General features: G+C 42.8%; 2 protein-coding genes across 2 annotated transcripts in view; one reads left to right on the top strand and one right to left on the bottom strand.

Moving 5' to 3' along the window:
* Positions 1-15,209, bottom strand: part of bmp16 (bone morphogenetic protein 16) — a 604,258-nt gene that overhangs the window by 114,855 nt on the left and 474,194 nt on the right. The gene's annotated exons all lie outside the window — the stretch shown is intronic.
* Positions 8,998-13,870, top strand: LOC308085893 (potassium channel subfamily K member 13; the record flags this gene model as incomplete). Its single annotated transcript, XM_080429208.1, has 4 exons — positions 8,998-9,337; positions 10,350-10,919; positions 11,869-11,983; positions 13,708-13,870. 4 exons carry the CDS (start codon positions 8,998-9,000, stop codon positions 13,868-13,870), a joined length of 1,188 nt encoding a protein of 395 aa, XP_080285334.1.

The raw sequence follows: 15,209 nt of genomic DNA, 5'->3' as shown, positions 1-15,209 counted from the left end.
AAGTAAGTGAACAAAAGTAAAGTGTTGCTGTTTCACTCTGCATGTCCATGACGACGTGTTGGTTATAGTTCCTTGAACAGATCGCATCGCCGACGCTGAGGAACCATGGCCGACAGTATGATTGCGCAACAAACTGTGATTGGTTTCAAAGTTATGTTCTGTCCTGTGTTGTTGTTTATTCCTAGAACAGTGTGAGCGTGTCGATCTCCAGGCATGCACAGTAAGTCAGCTGGTGGGAACAGTCCACATATTCATTTCAATGATATGAGTTGTTCACAAGCGCATGAAGCACCTGGAAGTACGCTCTTCTTCTGGGATTGGCTCCACCGTTGGAGCTGATAGATCTAAAATTAATATTGAATTTATGTCATATATGTATAATTTTGTATAGCCATAGAATCATGTCTCAATGACCTATTTAGGCGTGTCACTGTGTAAGCTAATTTACCTTGTCCCAGTTTAATAATCTATTACGTACGAGAACTTTCATCAAGATACAACCTAGGACGCCTCGAGACGTACCCAAGCTGACATGATGGTCAGCTTCTGCCGGACCCTTGGACATGTGCAATGTAACAAATTGCTTTTGTAATAATACTTGTTGCGATTGATGACGTCTGTAAAACATTATCTATATATGATAACATTTCTGCATAAAGCAGCCTGTTATTTCCATTGTAAGCTCAGAGAGAATCCTATTTGGTACAAACCATCTTTAACCTGAATCCCAGTCAGCGTATTGCTCCATATTTGGCTATGCGGCTCTTATTAGTATTAAAATGTGATCTTTACTTAGTTAATATATTTCATATCCATCAGGAGGAGCCAATAAAGCAGGCACACTTGCATTTCAGACAATAGAAGCATGCGCAGTAAATGGGGAAGTCTTGCAATACCAGATTCTGTGGCTTCAATAATCCTCTGCGGTTCTGGGGGCTTGGTTACAGTATATCACACATGTGCAGTGGTCACGCCTGCGCAGTAAAAAAAAGTAAAAATGTGATGCAATAATTAACTTTCATACAAATTGTACAACGTGTAAGTACATTCAAGGTATTGAAAGCAGCTTGGGTCCTAGCAGAGCACTGAGCAATATTTGTACCAAGTGTGGACCCGGTTGGATTAGTGGTGTGCTGTGAGACCCGGCACAAATGCTGAGTGGCACTCCATGGCCCTTACCATGGGTTCTAATAGTAGGATTCTCCTTCACAGTCCATTAAGGTCAAGGAAATGTGGTTAGGAAAGAACATAGGACGTAAATGTTTGACTATTGGGATGCATCTGTGGTGGGGATTATCTGGAGGCTGAAGACCTGATTCACATTTGTGTTAAAAAGTTCAAAGGTCAAGGTTATAGGTCAAGTTCCACATCAAGAATGGGTGGGTTTTCATAACAGATTATCATATAACTTTGTGGGAATGAGCAGTAGTCTTCCCCGGAGACCTAGTTAACTTTTGGGTTGAAAAGGTCAAAGGTCACAGTCATTATCAAGCTCACAACGTGTTACAACGTGTTGTTAGATCGGCTATTTTGTACAACAAAGCATATAAGGCTTAAAGTGATTACATTTTGGGTTTAAAAGGTCAGAGGTCATGGTCACAATCAAGGTCAGCTTGGTGAGAATGATCAGTTGGTGCACAATATATTATATCCAAACAAAAGAAAGATTGTTACCTCACGGGAGACTTCAGTGTTTCTATGAAATTCTATGAAAAACAATGTTACACATTCATTCCTGGACACTGGTTTGTTAAACAACCAGAGTGAGTGAAACAACAGCCACCCTGATTGAAAAGATCTTCAATAATGTTCTGGATCAGTATTTCCCGTCCAAAATAGGAATGCCAGGGTTAAAGTGGTTACAACACTACAATACAATATGCTTAAAGCCAGCATCGATCATTATTTCTCTTGTATTATCCAATATGCATTATCCACGTAGTAGTGGAGAGCCGCCACTGAGCAGACACTGCACTGTCAAAACCACTCGCTGCAGGTCTTTTCTCTCTGCATCAATGCAACTGCACAGTCTGGCACTCCTGCGTGACATCCACTGTAGCCACCTCCACAGGCGGGCCTCGAAGATCTTCAGGGACCCCTCACACCTTGGACACCACCTGTTCCAGAGAGTCTTGCTGTATCTATATTTCTTTGTTGATGCTGCTATTTGATTTTAAGTGGATGCATTAAACGAAATGTTGTTGTATGTGTTTATTAAAAAAAATATTTGTATTCTGCATGATCTCAGTATAGTTGCAAACACATAGTTCCACCCTGCATCCTGCATGACAGGACATAATACTGGCCAACCGTTATAGACAATATACAGAGGTAAAGTGCATGTTTTGGGGCTTTTGTGTTATGATGACAGATGATATCTATAATCCCAGAATGTCTGTCATCTGAATGATCTGAATCTAATAAAAAGTAACAAAAACCTGTTGTATGTTATTACCAGGTGCTCGAAGAGCGCCTGAGTCTACAAACAGTCAGACTAATCATCATCATTCGACACCTAGTCGACGCCTAGTCGACACCTATTCATCATTGGCTGTCATGGCTGTCCTTCACTCCTTTAAGCCAATGGGGACACTTCCCCGTCGGCCTGTCCTTTAAGCCAATGGGGAGACGGCCCGTCCTCCGCAGTAACCGCCCTCCGCTCCCCTCATTCACACTGCAACAGTTGCAGACAGTGCAAGTTGCACTGCTGCCTCAGGCAGGAGAGTTAGCCTAAATGCTAGCGTGCTTCATTAGACTTAGTTTGGCTATTAAGTTATTATTTGGCCATGTTCACACTGACTTCAATCTTCGCTATTGTTGGGAAGACATGTGTGGTGTCTAAAAATGTTGCCACCACTTATATAAAAAACATTATTAGCGTTTACCGTCGCATATTCAATGTTGCCAGGTTTGGCGAGAAACAAGCAATCCGAAAAACAAGTAATCAGGTCTATGAAAACACACACACACACACACACACACACACACACACACACACACACACACACACACACACACACACACACACACACACACACACACACACACACACACACACACACAGAGCACCTGGTAGAATATGACTTTTGTCATTTCGTTGTTGTTATCCCTATACACGAATCCACAGAGTGCTTCCCTGTAGGTATGGCGCCGCCCCCTTTAGGTAGCGCCGCCATTACTGCGGTGTCAATATCACCGCACTCAGCGTAGTAGCAGCTGACTGATATTGACACCGCAGTAATGGCGGCGCTACCTAAAGGGGGCGGCGCCATACCTACAGGGAAGCGCTCTGTGGATTCGTGTATAGGCAACATTAAGAAAAGTAACACAAAGAGTAGAATAGAATAGAATAGAATAGGGCAGCCGCAGGTCACAGCACATTGTCTATGTTGCTTTCTCTTTACAAGGGGTTCATTGACGGCCTCAGACAACATAGTCTACTTTAACTTTCTTGTCTGGGTGTGTGCTTCTTCTTCTCATAGACTGGGTTAGTGAATGCTATGTGAGATACAATAAGAATATCCTCCTGTTGATACAGAGTTGTGTCTGAGACAACATGACCTACATGTGTCTGTCTGGCTCCTCGCTTAACATTAACGTGACAAAACAATTAAGCCAGATGGAAAGATTTGCCCCAGTAGACTCCTGAAACTAACAATACCAAATACCAATTCATGACAGTCTTAATGTCTGAATTCCTTGCCCTGCCCGTCTCCCCACTTATGTCTACGTGTCTGAATTTCTTGCCAGAAAATGTTATCTGGAAGTCATTAACGGGTGCGGGAAAACAGGAGTAAAATTATCCTATTGTGCCTTTTTTATGGCTTTATTTGGATAGGGACAGTGTAGAGTGACTGGAAACAGGGAAAGGGACAGGGAGTGACATGCAGCAAAGGTCGTCGGGCCCGGGAATCGAACCCACGGCTCACTGTCAGACTGCATTAGAGCCTATATGTGTTACGCACCCAGGAACTAAATCTAAGTGTAGGAGCAGCGTGATCAGACGTTCACACCATGTGTGGTCATGGAGAAATCAATCAGCAGGTTGACAAACTCTAGAGATCAATGAGAGATGAGTTGAACCTGTAAAACCATGACAATCAGTCATGTATGTATAAAGCCAAGACATGCCTCTTCATTAGTAATCTGATGGTGAGGTAATATTCCAGGCCCTGGTTATCATCCGGTATCAGTTCAAATCAAACCCCAGAGAACATGATAAGGCTGACTCCCTCCATCCTGTGCCCCGGAGGAGAACATCAATGGACAGGAAATGGACTATTAGTCTAACTGTTTTTAAAAATAGCTGACTGGAAAAAATGACGGCAGAAAAATGTTGCAACACCTGACAAACAAAGGATATGAGTAGACTGGAGCAAGATGCAATATATGATGCAATGTTAATATATAATGATACATAAAAAAGTGAACCTTGCAAACAGGAAGGGAACAGCTTCCCCTGCTGGGGGATATTATTATTGTTATTATTATGCACATGTTCACTCCAAACATTACCAGGGGCCTCATTCATAAAATTGTTCTTGGATGTACGCTTACACAAATAATAACTTTCCAATTTATATTTAAGCCTGATTCATAGAAAATACTTAAGGTATGGTAAGTGATTTGATTTTGTTAAAATAAGTGTTAAATAGCTAGCTCTATATTCTGATAGTACTCATTGCTATAGAGTGTTTGTTCAGTAAAAGGAGTCTTCCATGTCTCTCCAGCTCTTTATTAAACAGAAAATGCATTTTCAGTGCTCTCTCCTGATTGGCTTAAATGTTGTCACCTACCTGAAAATGTATTTATATTCTGTCTACTAAAGAGCTGGAGAGAACCCCTGTGACCGAACAAACGCTCTGTAGCAATGATTACTATCAGAATATAGTGCCTTTTCACAAAAAAAGAAAAGTAGGCTACCCAAAAATATCACTTACCTTACCTTTAAGACAAAGAAGTTGCATGAGGTGACTTTAAGACATGATTGTGTCTTATGCATCTTTGATTTATTATTTTAAATTTGTGCACACACATGAACAGAATTTACTTACGCCCCATCGTACAGTGGTGTCGCACACCGAAAATAGCAGATGTACAAGCTTATAATGTTGTGTCAATTCCTCACAGCAAGGAGTCAAAGAGTGGACAGGGACACGTAGACACCAGCAGAAAATTGACTTATCTGTCTCCAGAATAAACACTACATCACTCATATCTATGGTGGAAATCTATAGTGGAAATTGCATAGCTTGACAATGACAACTATACACACATACGTGCACACACTAACACACACACCCACACCCACACCCACACACACACACACACGCACGCACACACACACACACACACACACACACACACACACACACACACACACACACACACACACACACACACACACACACACACACACACACACACACACACACACACACACACACACACACACACACACACACTGGATATTATCTTACATTGAATCTGACATGGATCATTTCTATCAGACAAAGACCTACTGCATGATTGCGTCATGTGATGTTTCTTTATTCCGTGACGTCATCCGCACATAACCTGACTCCGCACATGCAATTCATTAAAACTGTCATTCAGGAAATATTTAGGAAGCAAAATCAGTTCAGTTTGTTTTTGTTGCAAAAGTTTGAGGTTGACCCCCATTTTTGTATAACATTTCTGGACTATTGTTCTCTAAGTTGCAATATGTGACACAGCTCTGTTTACACATTATTCCCTTTTAATTTAACATATTTCTTAGTTTTTACTGTTTATACACACACACACACACACACACACACACACACACACACACACACACACACACACACACACACACACACACACACACACACACACACACACACACGCACACACACGTGTGTCATGTGCCACCAGGGCCACCTTCAGCTCCTTCCTGGGAGCCTTGACCTGCTCACCTGATCACCTCCAGGCATTCCTGTGTTACAACATCCATGACATGAGTCATAACAATGGGACAGTGACGTTGACCTTTGTGTGGCTGGCTTCTGGTTGCTGCCTACGCCCAGTGTAAAACATAGATTATGATCTACAAGGTAATGACCGCCAGACCTTCAGGACGTGATACAATACTTTGGGAAAATTCCCTCGTTCAGCGTAAAATGGCACCAGGAGGTGACCATGTAGGGATAGTAATTTGTGTGTGGGACCTGTGGGTGTCATATTTTCAATGCCGTAAATGACGTGACAAAGAATTCAGGCAAAGTATTGGAGGAAGACAGGCTTTTGTCGCCTATAATAATATGTCCAAAATAGGGACGTTTGAAATGTTGAGGTCTCCCACGGGGAACAATCTTTCTTTTCGTTGTACATAATATATTTACTGCACCTACTGATCATTCTCACCAAGCTGACCTTGAGTGTGACCATGACCTTTCACCTTTTCAACCCAAAAGTGAGTCAGGCCTTCAGGGCAGCCTGCGTCCCTATGTCCTTATAACCACGTCATGAGGTCAAGGAAAGATGTGAAGGAAAGGACTTGGGAAAAGACGACTGTGGTGCTGAGAGAATCTGACTGTTCCACTAGGCTACATCATTATGTGACGGTGGATGTTATTAACATGGGTGTGCTGTGGTGAAGCTACAATGTTCCCAAGATGGAATACAAATAGCCATATAGACCCTGTTTATATGGCCTGTCTTTTTCTATAGGCTCAAATGACATTTACATTCAAGTATACATAAACGTTCTTGTCCGTCTATCGTCTGTATACCTTATACATAAAAGTTGGTGGCGAAAGGTCAAGGTCACTGTGACCTCACAAAATATTTCCCTTTAAAGTCTTCACTTATGAGTCTGGGGCAGACACTGCTGTAAATGGCAACTGGTTGGCGGAGGCATATAACCACAATGTTGTAATTCTAGTTGTTATTTAGATTTGTTTTGGTTGACCACAAAGGTTAGGTTTGTTGTTTACCTGTTATCTTTTCTTTGACTACACCACATTGTTTTCTTTGCTTCTACTTATTTAGAGGGCAAGTGTCCCTCTTCCACGTCCCTATTCTGGGCATGCCATAATAAGCAAACAATCAGCAACAATTGGGAAACATTAATTGAAAAGCCCATTGCCAGCTTGATGGGCTAGGCCGCTAGTTCATGTACAAATAAGTATAGAGGTGTAAGAGGTTAAAAACACTGTACAACACAAATCCTAATATAAATGAATAATAAGCCAACAAAATACATCAAAAGTGCGGGGGGGGGGGATTTTGAGTAATGAGGGCAACTGCCTCTCATTTGCGTGCGTACAAACATTTCCACAACACCTCTGCTTTTGGCAGAGTTTAAATTGTGAATAGATCATACAATCCAAGTCGGCATCAGTCGACACGCAGCATTGCAAAATTGGAAACCTACCTAGGGCTGGGCATGTTGCAAAAGGGCCTGGTCAGAGGCAGAATGTGACATAGACATTAGATTAGTACATTAGAATGAGTGATTATATGCGCTGATCGCAAACAATATGCACAGCTAATAATGTGACACAGTAAAAATACACATCAGAAAATTGGCAGGTGGTGAATAGACATTTTTATCCCACCATACCATGATGAAGTGACCGAACTTTGTGATATAAATGCATTGATTTGACAACAAAATAGCTTGAACTTGAACGTTCTAATTTCCTTATTTTTTACATTATGCCCCTGGGGACTCCACACGACAATAATCACAATGATGTATAAATAGCACTGGAGGTTGGAAGCTCCGGTGCGGTCCAATTCCGCCCACACCGACCCCATCGCTGATTGGCTGAGACGCACCGAGCCCCTGTTTCACTAGCAACTGCATCTCTGTACAGAAATTAAACACTCTTAAAATACCTTTTTTGTGTGTGTATCTTGCTCAGGGACATTTCAACACATTGACCAGGCGAGCTGGGGGGCGAACCGGTGACCTTCCTGTTCCCAGATGGCTTCTCTGTTCGGAAGCTTTTCTTCCTGCTTCTTTTCTCCTGTGTATTCCACCATGGATGACTCAGATCCTAAATTACTTATTTTTGTTCAAAGTTTTGTTCCCAGCCCACTTTCTATCCGGTTCCTTTTGAAGAATTGTGGTCCAAAAATAAACAAATTGGCTTCATACCCATATGAGTCAAACCGCTGGGATCATTTGTTTATTTTTGGAACACGGTTCTTATTCGACGCGATTCCCAGATGTCCTCTCATCTTGCTCCACCATTTGGATCTCTAATGCCTACACCATCATGCAGTGGAATATAAATTGAATTTAAGGATTCTAAAGACCCCATTTCCCCATTTCTGGATCATTATTTGTCCCTCGGGCCTTCATCAGTCACTATTTCCCAAAGCTTAGCAGTTTTAAGTAAGTTAGTAAAACTATTTTAACCGCATAGTGATGTTCTGATGAGCCCCCTGATCTATGGAATTTACAGTATATCATGCTTGTAAGGCAACATCTTCCAGGCTTGATGACAAGAAAGGGCGTGCGTGCGTGCGTGCGTGCGTGCGTGCGTGCGTGCGTGCGTGCGTGCGTGCGTGCGTGCGTGCGTGCGTGCGTGCGTGCGTGCGTGCGTGCGTGCGCGCATGCATGCATGCATGCATGCATACGCGTGTGTGTGGGAGGGGGGCTCATAAAGGGACAGTAAAGGGGGATTAGTGAACAGGAGATAAGGTAAGCAGACATCATTAAAGTCACTGTTATATATATAGTCACAGCAAGAAGCACCAACAGACTAGGAGACAGGATGGACAGTAGCTCCTTAGGGGGAGAAACGTAGAAAATAGATTAAAGCTCAGTAAAGTGTGATTAAGGACTCGTTTTTTAAAACATACTGTGCATCTGAGTGGAAATAATGATCACACAGGCAGAACAGCAATACTCTGATAAAAATCACTAATAACTAGAAGATATAACATAACACACATTTGAGCTGGTTTTACAGAGCAGAGGTCTAATACCTTCTACAAATGGGTATGAGGAACGAGGCCTTTTGTTGCCATGTCTCTCGTCGTCACCCCACCAGGGAAGCGGTTCGTTTCTGTCTTCTTGGTGTGCTCATTGCTCTCTACATGTTGGCAGGTGCTGCCACCTTCTCTTTCTTGGAGCGTCCGGCAGAGCTGCAAGCCCGCCAGCTCTGGGATCAGAGGCTAGAGGACTTCAGCCGCGGGCATAACATCAGTGCCGACGACCTGAGCTCTCTGCTGCACCACTATGAGGAGGCCAACCGCGCAGGCATCCGGACAGATCGACGCAGGGCACTGTGGGACTTCCCAGGAGCCTTCTACTTTGTGGGAACAGTGGTCTCTACCATTGGTGAGTGATCACAAAAGTTTATTTTTGCAAGTCTCTGTCTCATAATCTCAAAGAAAAAGGAGAGAGAGAGAGAGAGAGAGAGAGAGAGAGAGAGAGAGAGAGAGAGAGAGAGAGAGAGAGAGAGAGAGAGAGAGCAAAAGAGAGAGAGAGAGAGAGAGAGAGAGAGAGAGAGAGAGGGGGGGGGGTTACAGCAGAGGTCTAGGTTTAGGTTTAGGAAGGCCACTCGACAAGCCCTTCTGGGTTTTTTTGGCCTTTCCGGCACATCATGTTTTGATTTAGATTTTTGTTCTTTTCCTTATAAATGTATGTGAAAATAAACCAAACTAAACTGAGGTCCTCAAGTTTATAGATTTGTTTCACATCTAACATCTGCAAGTGATGAAACTCATTTTGAAAAAAAGAAACGATCAAAACATGCTAGGCAATCACATTTACTGCCCTTCTATTCTTATACACTGTCACCGTGGAAACAGGGTGAACAATTGCATAAAATATGGACCAATTTCCTTGTTACAACAAGCTGCATATTTATCTTCTGCTTCCCAGGCGGGCCTTCTACCCATTCAGCTATAAACCCCCCCCCCCCCCCGCCCGCGCAACAATATCGTTAATTGCACTTATTTTGGCCACAACACTCTTGACATGAAATCTTCATATCGTCCCATCCCTACTCACAATCAAACCCTCTCTGCATACACCCACTCTGTTTATTAGGCTTTATTTGGCATTAATTTAGAGATATATAATTGAATAATTGGCTTGTATATGGAAAACAAACTTGTTAATATAATACAACAAATTGCCTTGAAATACAGTATGTATAAAGGCCTTGACACACAAAGCTGTCTTGTCCTGACTAAGAGTATGTTGGGATATCAGATTGTGAGATATCAGTGTTAAAAGGTGTTAAAACTCACACAGTTCATGAAAAACAATGTAAACTTGTTTCAACAGGCAGGGTGATACTGTAATGGTCGCCTCAAGGCTTTAACCTGACATCTCTCTCTGGTAGGTTTCGGAATGACAGCACCATCCACCCCCATTGGAAAAGTACTGCTTGTTTTCTACGGCTTACTGGGGTGCTCTGCAACTTTACTCTTCTTCAATCTCTTCCTGGAGCGAGTCATTACTCTGCTGGGCCTTCTTATGCACTGGTGCCATGCAAGGAGAACACATCAAGCTCGGCTCCGGACAGGCCGTCAGACTCAAAGTGAGGAGGTTAGAGCCAACAATGGTGGAGGAACCAAGGATTGGAAGCCCCCCGTGCACCACGTCACTCTCATTCTCCTCACCCTAGTCCTGGTGGTAGCGTGCGGGTCTGCCGCCCTCTACTCATCAATGGAGGGGTGGAGTTACACAGAATCATTGTATTTCTGCTTCGTGGCCTTCAGCACAGTGGGGTTTGGGGACTTTGTGAGTAGCCAGAGACATCACCATGAGGATAGCAGAGGGTACCAGGTGGCCAACTGTCTGCTGATGCTCCTGGGAGTCTGTTGCACCTACTCCCTCTTTAATGCCATCTCTGTCATCATCAAGCAGGGTTTGGACTGGATATTGAGGGCATTAGTCTGGCTGTACAGAGGTATCTGCCATAAGAGGCCCCAGCACAGACCACTGCCCACACTAATTTCTTCCGACTCTGACTCGTCCATTTGCATTTGTGAAGATATTGCCATGAATGCACAACAGATGCAAACAGTCACCGGTTTGGGCCAAAATGTGTTTAGGTCTTCCTCTTTGTCAAATGCTACTGGTAAATGTCTATGTGATGAAGCCAAATTGGAAACAGTATACCATGTAGACATGGACAGGGGAGTCACATCTAACCAAGAACAAGGAAACTATCCCTCTCCCGAAAATGCAGTCCATGCTGGACCTCTGCCTGTACAGTATGACTAATTTAAACACATTAACCCTGGCATCCTTATTTTCCATTTTTCAAAAATATCAGATCTACAACTCACAATATGTCACTATAAAATGTGTTGAGAGAGCTTGTAGATCAGTTATTTTCACTATTTGTTGTACGATGAAGTGTGCTGTATATATAAATAGAGTTTAAAGTAGTTATAATATTTCTGATAGAGGATATGATGAATAGATAAATAACATTATGCATCATCGTTTATTCTACTACAACAAAAAATACTGAGGCTAGCCTTAGCCTGCGTCTGAACACTAGCTGAATGATAGGATGTGCTTAATTGTTGGTTTTCAGGCACAGCATAATTCTAACTTAAAGATTACAACGTTATTTAAAGGGCCTCGACCACTATTCAATTGTTGTCCAAGGACTCGAGAAACATATAAAACATACATCATATTGTGTTTTATCCGTCTTAACATCCTCCTTGGATACAGAGAGAAATATTACATATTCACATCTTGCTCATTAGGAGATTTAGGACCCTGCCTGTATCACTGTAAAAATTTATATATTATTTTATATTATGTGCAAATTTAACATATTAAATCATCTTTACTCTTGTTCTTGGAGTTTGTGACAATGTTTTACATTGACCACACAACAGTGTGGTCAGCCCAGTGCCTCGTTGGAGGTGAGCTTCCCTCCCTACAGGGAATGTATGAGAAGGGCACTCACCACACCCCAGACACTGTTAACGCCGCTACTGCAGCCACTGCCAGGTAAGCGCTACTGATGTATTGAAAGCCATACCACTAGATTTGTTTCCATCTGTATTCTGTACCATCCATCAGACTGGTGAACAAGCGCTTAGCCCGCCTGTTGCCAGGCTGTCCTGATGAGTCAGGCCACCAGGATGTTGTGTATATATGGCTATGACTGTACACTCTGCCACAGCTCTTATAATCTGCTCATTTTGCTTGCCAAATGTTATAGATTTTTTCCTAAACCATATGTAGGCTACATATCTGTCATTACAACACAGCCTCATAATAGACAATGAGGCACGAAGTGACGCACTACGAGCTTGTATATCTGCTATTTTTGATTAGCCAAAGTATAAAATAATGCTTTTTAGCTCAAATCTAAAATGACACAGATGCTTTCCCGGTTTTAAGGGTTAACTTGAATAAACCTACGCTGCTGTCTGGTGCGTATCGGATAAAGAAGAGTCTTAGAAGCTCTGGGTACTTTGAGTCACTTTTTTTTAGATCATAGTTAAGCCACAATCTGGAATTTATTTGAATTAATCAAATGTTATTTCATCAATCTATGGTAGAGTACAGTATGCTATAGCACATCCGCAATGATTGAAGGTGGCCTCCCTCCTCTTCCATTGAGAAATGTCAACCCTGGTGTCGGGTATGGACACCTACTGGACTGGTTGACAATTTCAACAAATTATTTGAAGAAGACAGCGCACCTGATTAGATGTCTTGAACCTGGTAAACACATTGACCTGTAAAGCTGACAGAGGTGGTTTAATTTGAGTGATCTAATCATGATTTATTGATGTATTAGGAACATTGGGCTGATCTTGTAAATGTGGCCCTTGAGGCCAAACTCTTTTTTCTTAAACAGTGCCAACTTTCTTGTTCTCTATTGCTTGACTTTTGCAAAATATTTTTTTTTATATTACTCCTACAGGTTTTGTCCAAAAATCACGCAAATTGGTACACCGTATATCTATAGTCTGGTGATCACACGGATCTGTCCCATTTGCCATATTCCATCCTGATTGGCTAAGATTGGCTTCCCAAGTTTGCGGGATTGGTTTTTTTTTTAAACAAAATGCCTCAAATCATGTACACAGCGTGCAATTTCCATGACATTTTGCACGCACATACCCACCAGGCTGAGGACAAAATGGCTCTTGAAAATGTTCAAATCAGCCTGGTGGCGCTATAACAGGCCGATTGGCATGTTTAACTACAACTCCACCGATCTGCGTGAAACTTTGCACGCACACTCCCTAGAGGCCAAGGAAAAACATCTGCCCTGCATTTTTCACATCTGCTCTTTATAGCGCCACCCATTTTTCACATCGGCTTTTTATAGCGCCACCAGGAGGCCGACTTTTGTGAAACACATTTTTGGATATTACTCCTTCAGATTCTGTCCAAAAATAACGCAGATCTGTACACAGTAGCCTATCTCTATAGTCATGTGATCCTGACGGATCTGTCCGATATTCCATATTCCATCCTGATTGGCTAACATTGGCTTCCAAAGTCTGCAGGATTGGTCCGTTTTGAACAAAATGCTTCAAATCATGAACGCAGCGCGCAATTTCCGTGACACCTTTTCTAGTTTTCTATTGAAAATCCACTTTAGCCCTATTTTAAACCTAGGCTATTTGAAAATATTTTCAATCATTTTGATGATTTTGCTATTTTTATTAGGAAGAAAACCCGGACTGGATCTGTGGATCCGGATCTTCAAATAGTAGCGATTTTGAGGCGGTGTTCTGGGCAAGCGTGGCCCGGCCAGCCCTGAAGCCTCCCGGAGCTGCGGGTGACGTCATCCGGAGTCGTGCAGTAGATTCAGTGGCGCGTGACGTCATCGGAGCACGACTGGCACGACGAAGGCCCCGGTGTTGTTGTAGTTAGCGTTGTGGATACTACGGTAACTTGTGGTTACTACAGTAACCACAACAGCTAGTAGCTGCTAGCTACTAGCTAACAGCTGGAGGAGCCGTGGTGGCACGGGCCGTGGTGGCACGGGCCGGGGTGGCACGGGCCGGGGGAGCCGCGAGGCGAGCGTTTTGGGGACGTTGCTGGGGTGGCCGTCGGGGTCGCCGAGCTGCTCGTGGTGTTGGTGGTCCGGCCTCCTTGCGGTTCGGCCCCGCTCCCGTTCCCAAGAATTCGGGCGATGTTGTGTGGGTGCGTGGGACCGACCTGATGTCACGGTTGACCGGATGGTGGGATGATGGTAGACCGAACGTGAAAGTTGGAATGTCTGGAGAAAGCAGAATACGGAGGTGCTGTGAAAAATGGAACGGCGGGACTTGGACTGGCTGGAAGAGGTAAGGTGGTATTGATGCTCATCATGCTGAAAACGTTATGAGCTTGAGTATGGATGTACGAAAGCTAAATAAGGGGTTTCTGGGTAGTTCTGACAGGGTATAAATAGCGCCAGGTAGATTGGTGTGTGGGCGAAGTAAAGTTGTGTTTCTCCGCCTCCTGAACATCTGTTGTTCCAACGCCATTTAAACATTTGACCCAGACATGGCAGCTCACTGTCTTTCGTTTCCCTCAGGTGTTGTAAAAGGAAACGTTACAAACTCCCTCAGACTACAGGAGAAGAAGAAAGCATCATCACGAGACATTGTGAAAGCAAGACTTCTTCTGCGATACAGTGCATTCAGTTAGGAGCTGTGCTCATATTAGACTCAGATTCATAACATTACTGTATGTTTTTTGGAAAACACTTTTTTAATGTTGTTTATTTTAAAGTAATTAAATGACACATAGATAGATAGATATATACTTTATTAATCCCGAAGGAAATTTGCTTTGCTCAACGGCTCCAGTGCAATACATTCATATAGATGTCAATAAAAAGAAGCATGGTGAACATTTAAAAAAACATTACACCAATGGGAATGAATGCAATAATAAAAAAAACTATCAGTTATAAGCAGTTAAAAAATCACACCCTGTGTGAAGTGGGCGGTGTCTTGCTAGCTAATCACAATACTGAATGGAGTCAACCAATCATGTACAAAAAATAAATACATTTATTGAAACACTCTTTATTATGGAAGAAACCATAACTTAAAAAAAACAAATTTAAGTTTTTTTTAAAGTTATGGTTTCTTATATAGGGCTATGCACATGTGTCATGTGACACTGGCCAATCACAGTCCTGAATAGACTGTGATTGGCCAATCACGGTGCAGGGTTAGGCGGGGTACATTTTTGGCCAATCACAGCGCAGGATTTGTTG

Source organism: Gymnoscopelus braueri (genome assembly GCF_963280865.1).
Source record: "Gymnoscopelus braueri genome assembly, chromosome: 5".
In the NCBI taxonomy this organism is placed as follows: domain Eukaryota; kingdom Metazoa; phylum Chordata; class Actinopteri; order Myctophiformes; family Myctophidae; genus Gymnoscopelus; species Gymnoscopelus braueri.
The sequence above is the reverse complement of the archived record's forward strand: the minus strand, read 5'-3'. Positions and strand labels throughout refer to the sequence as shown.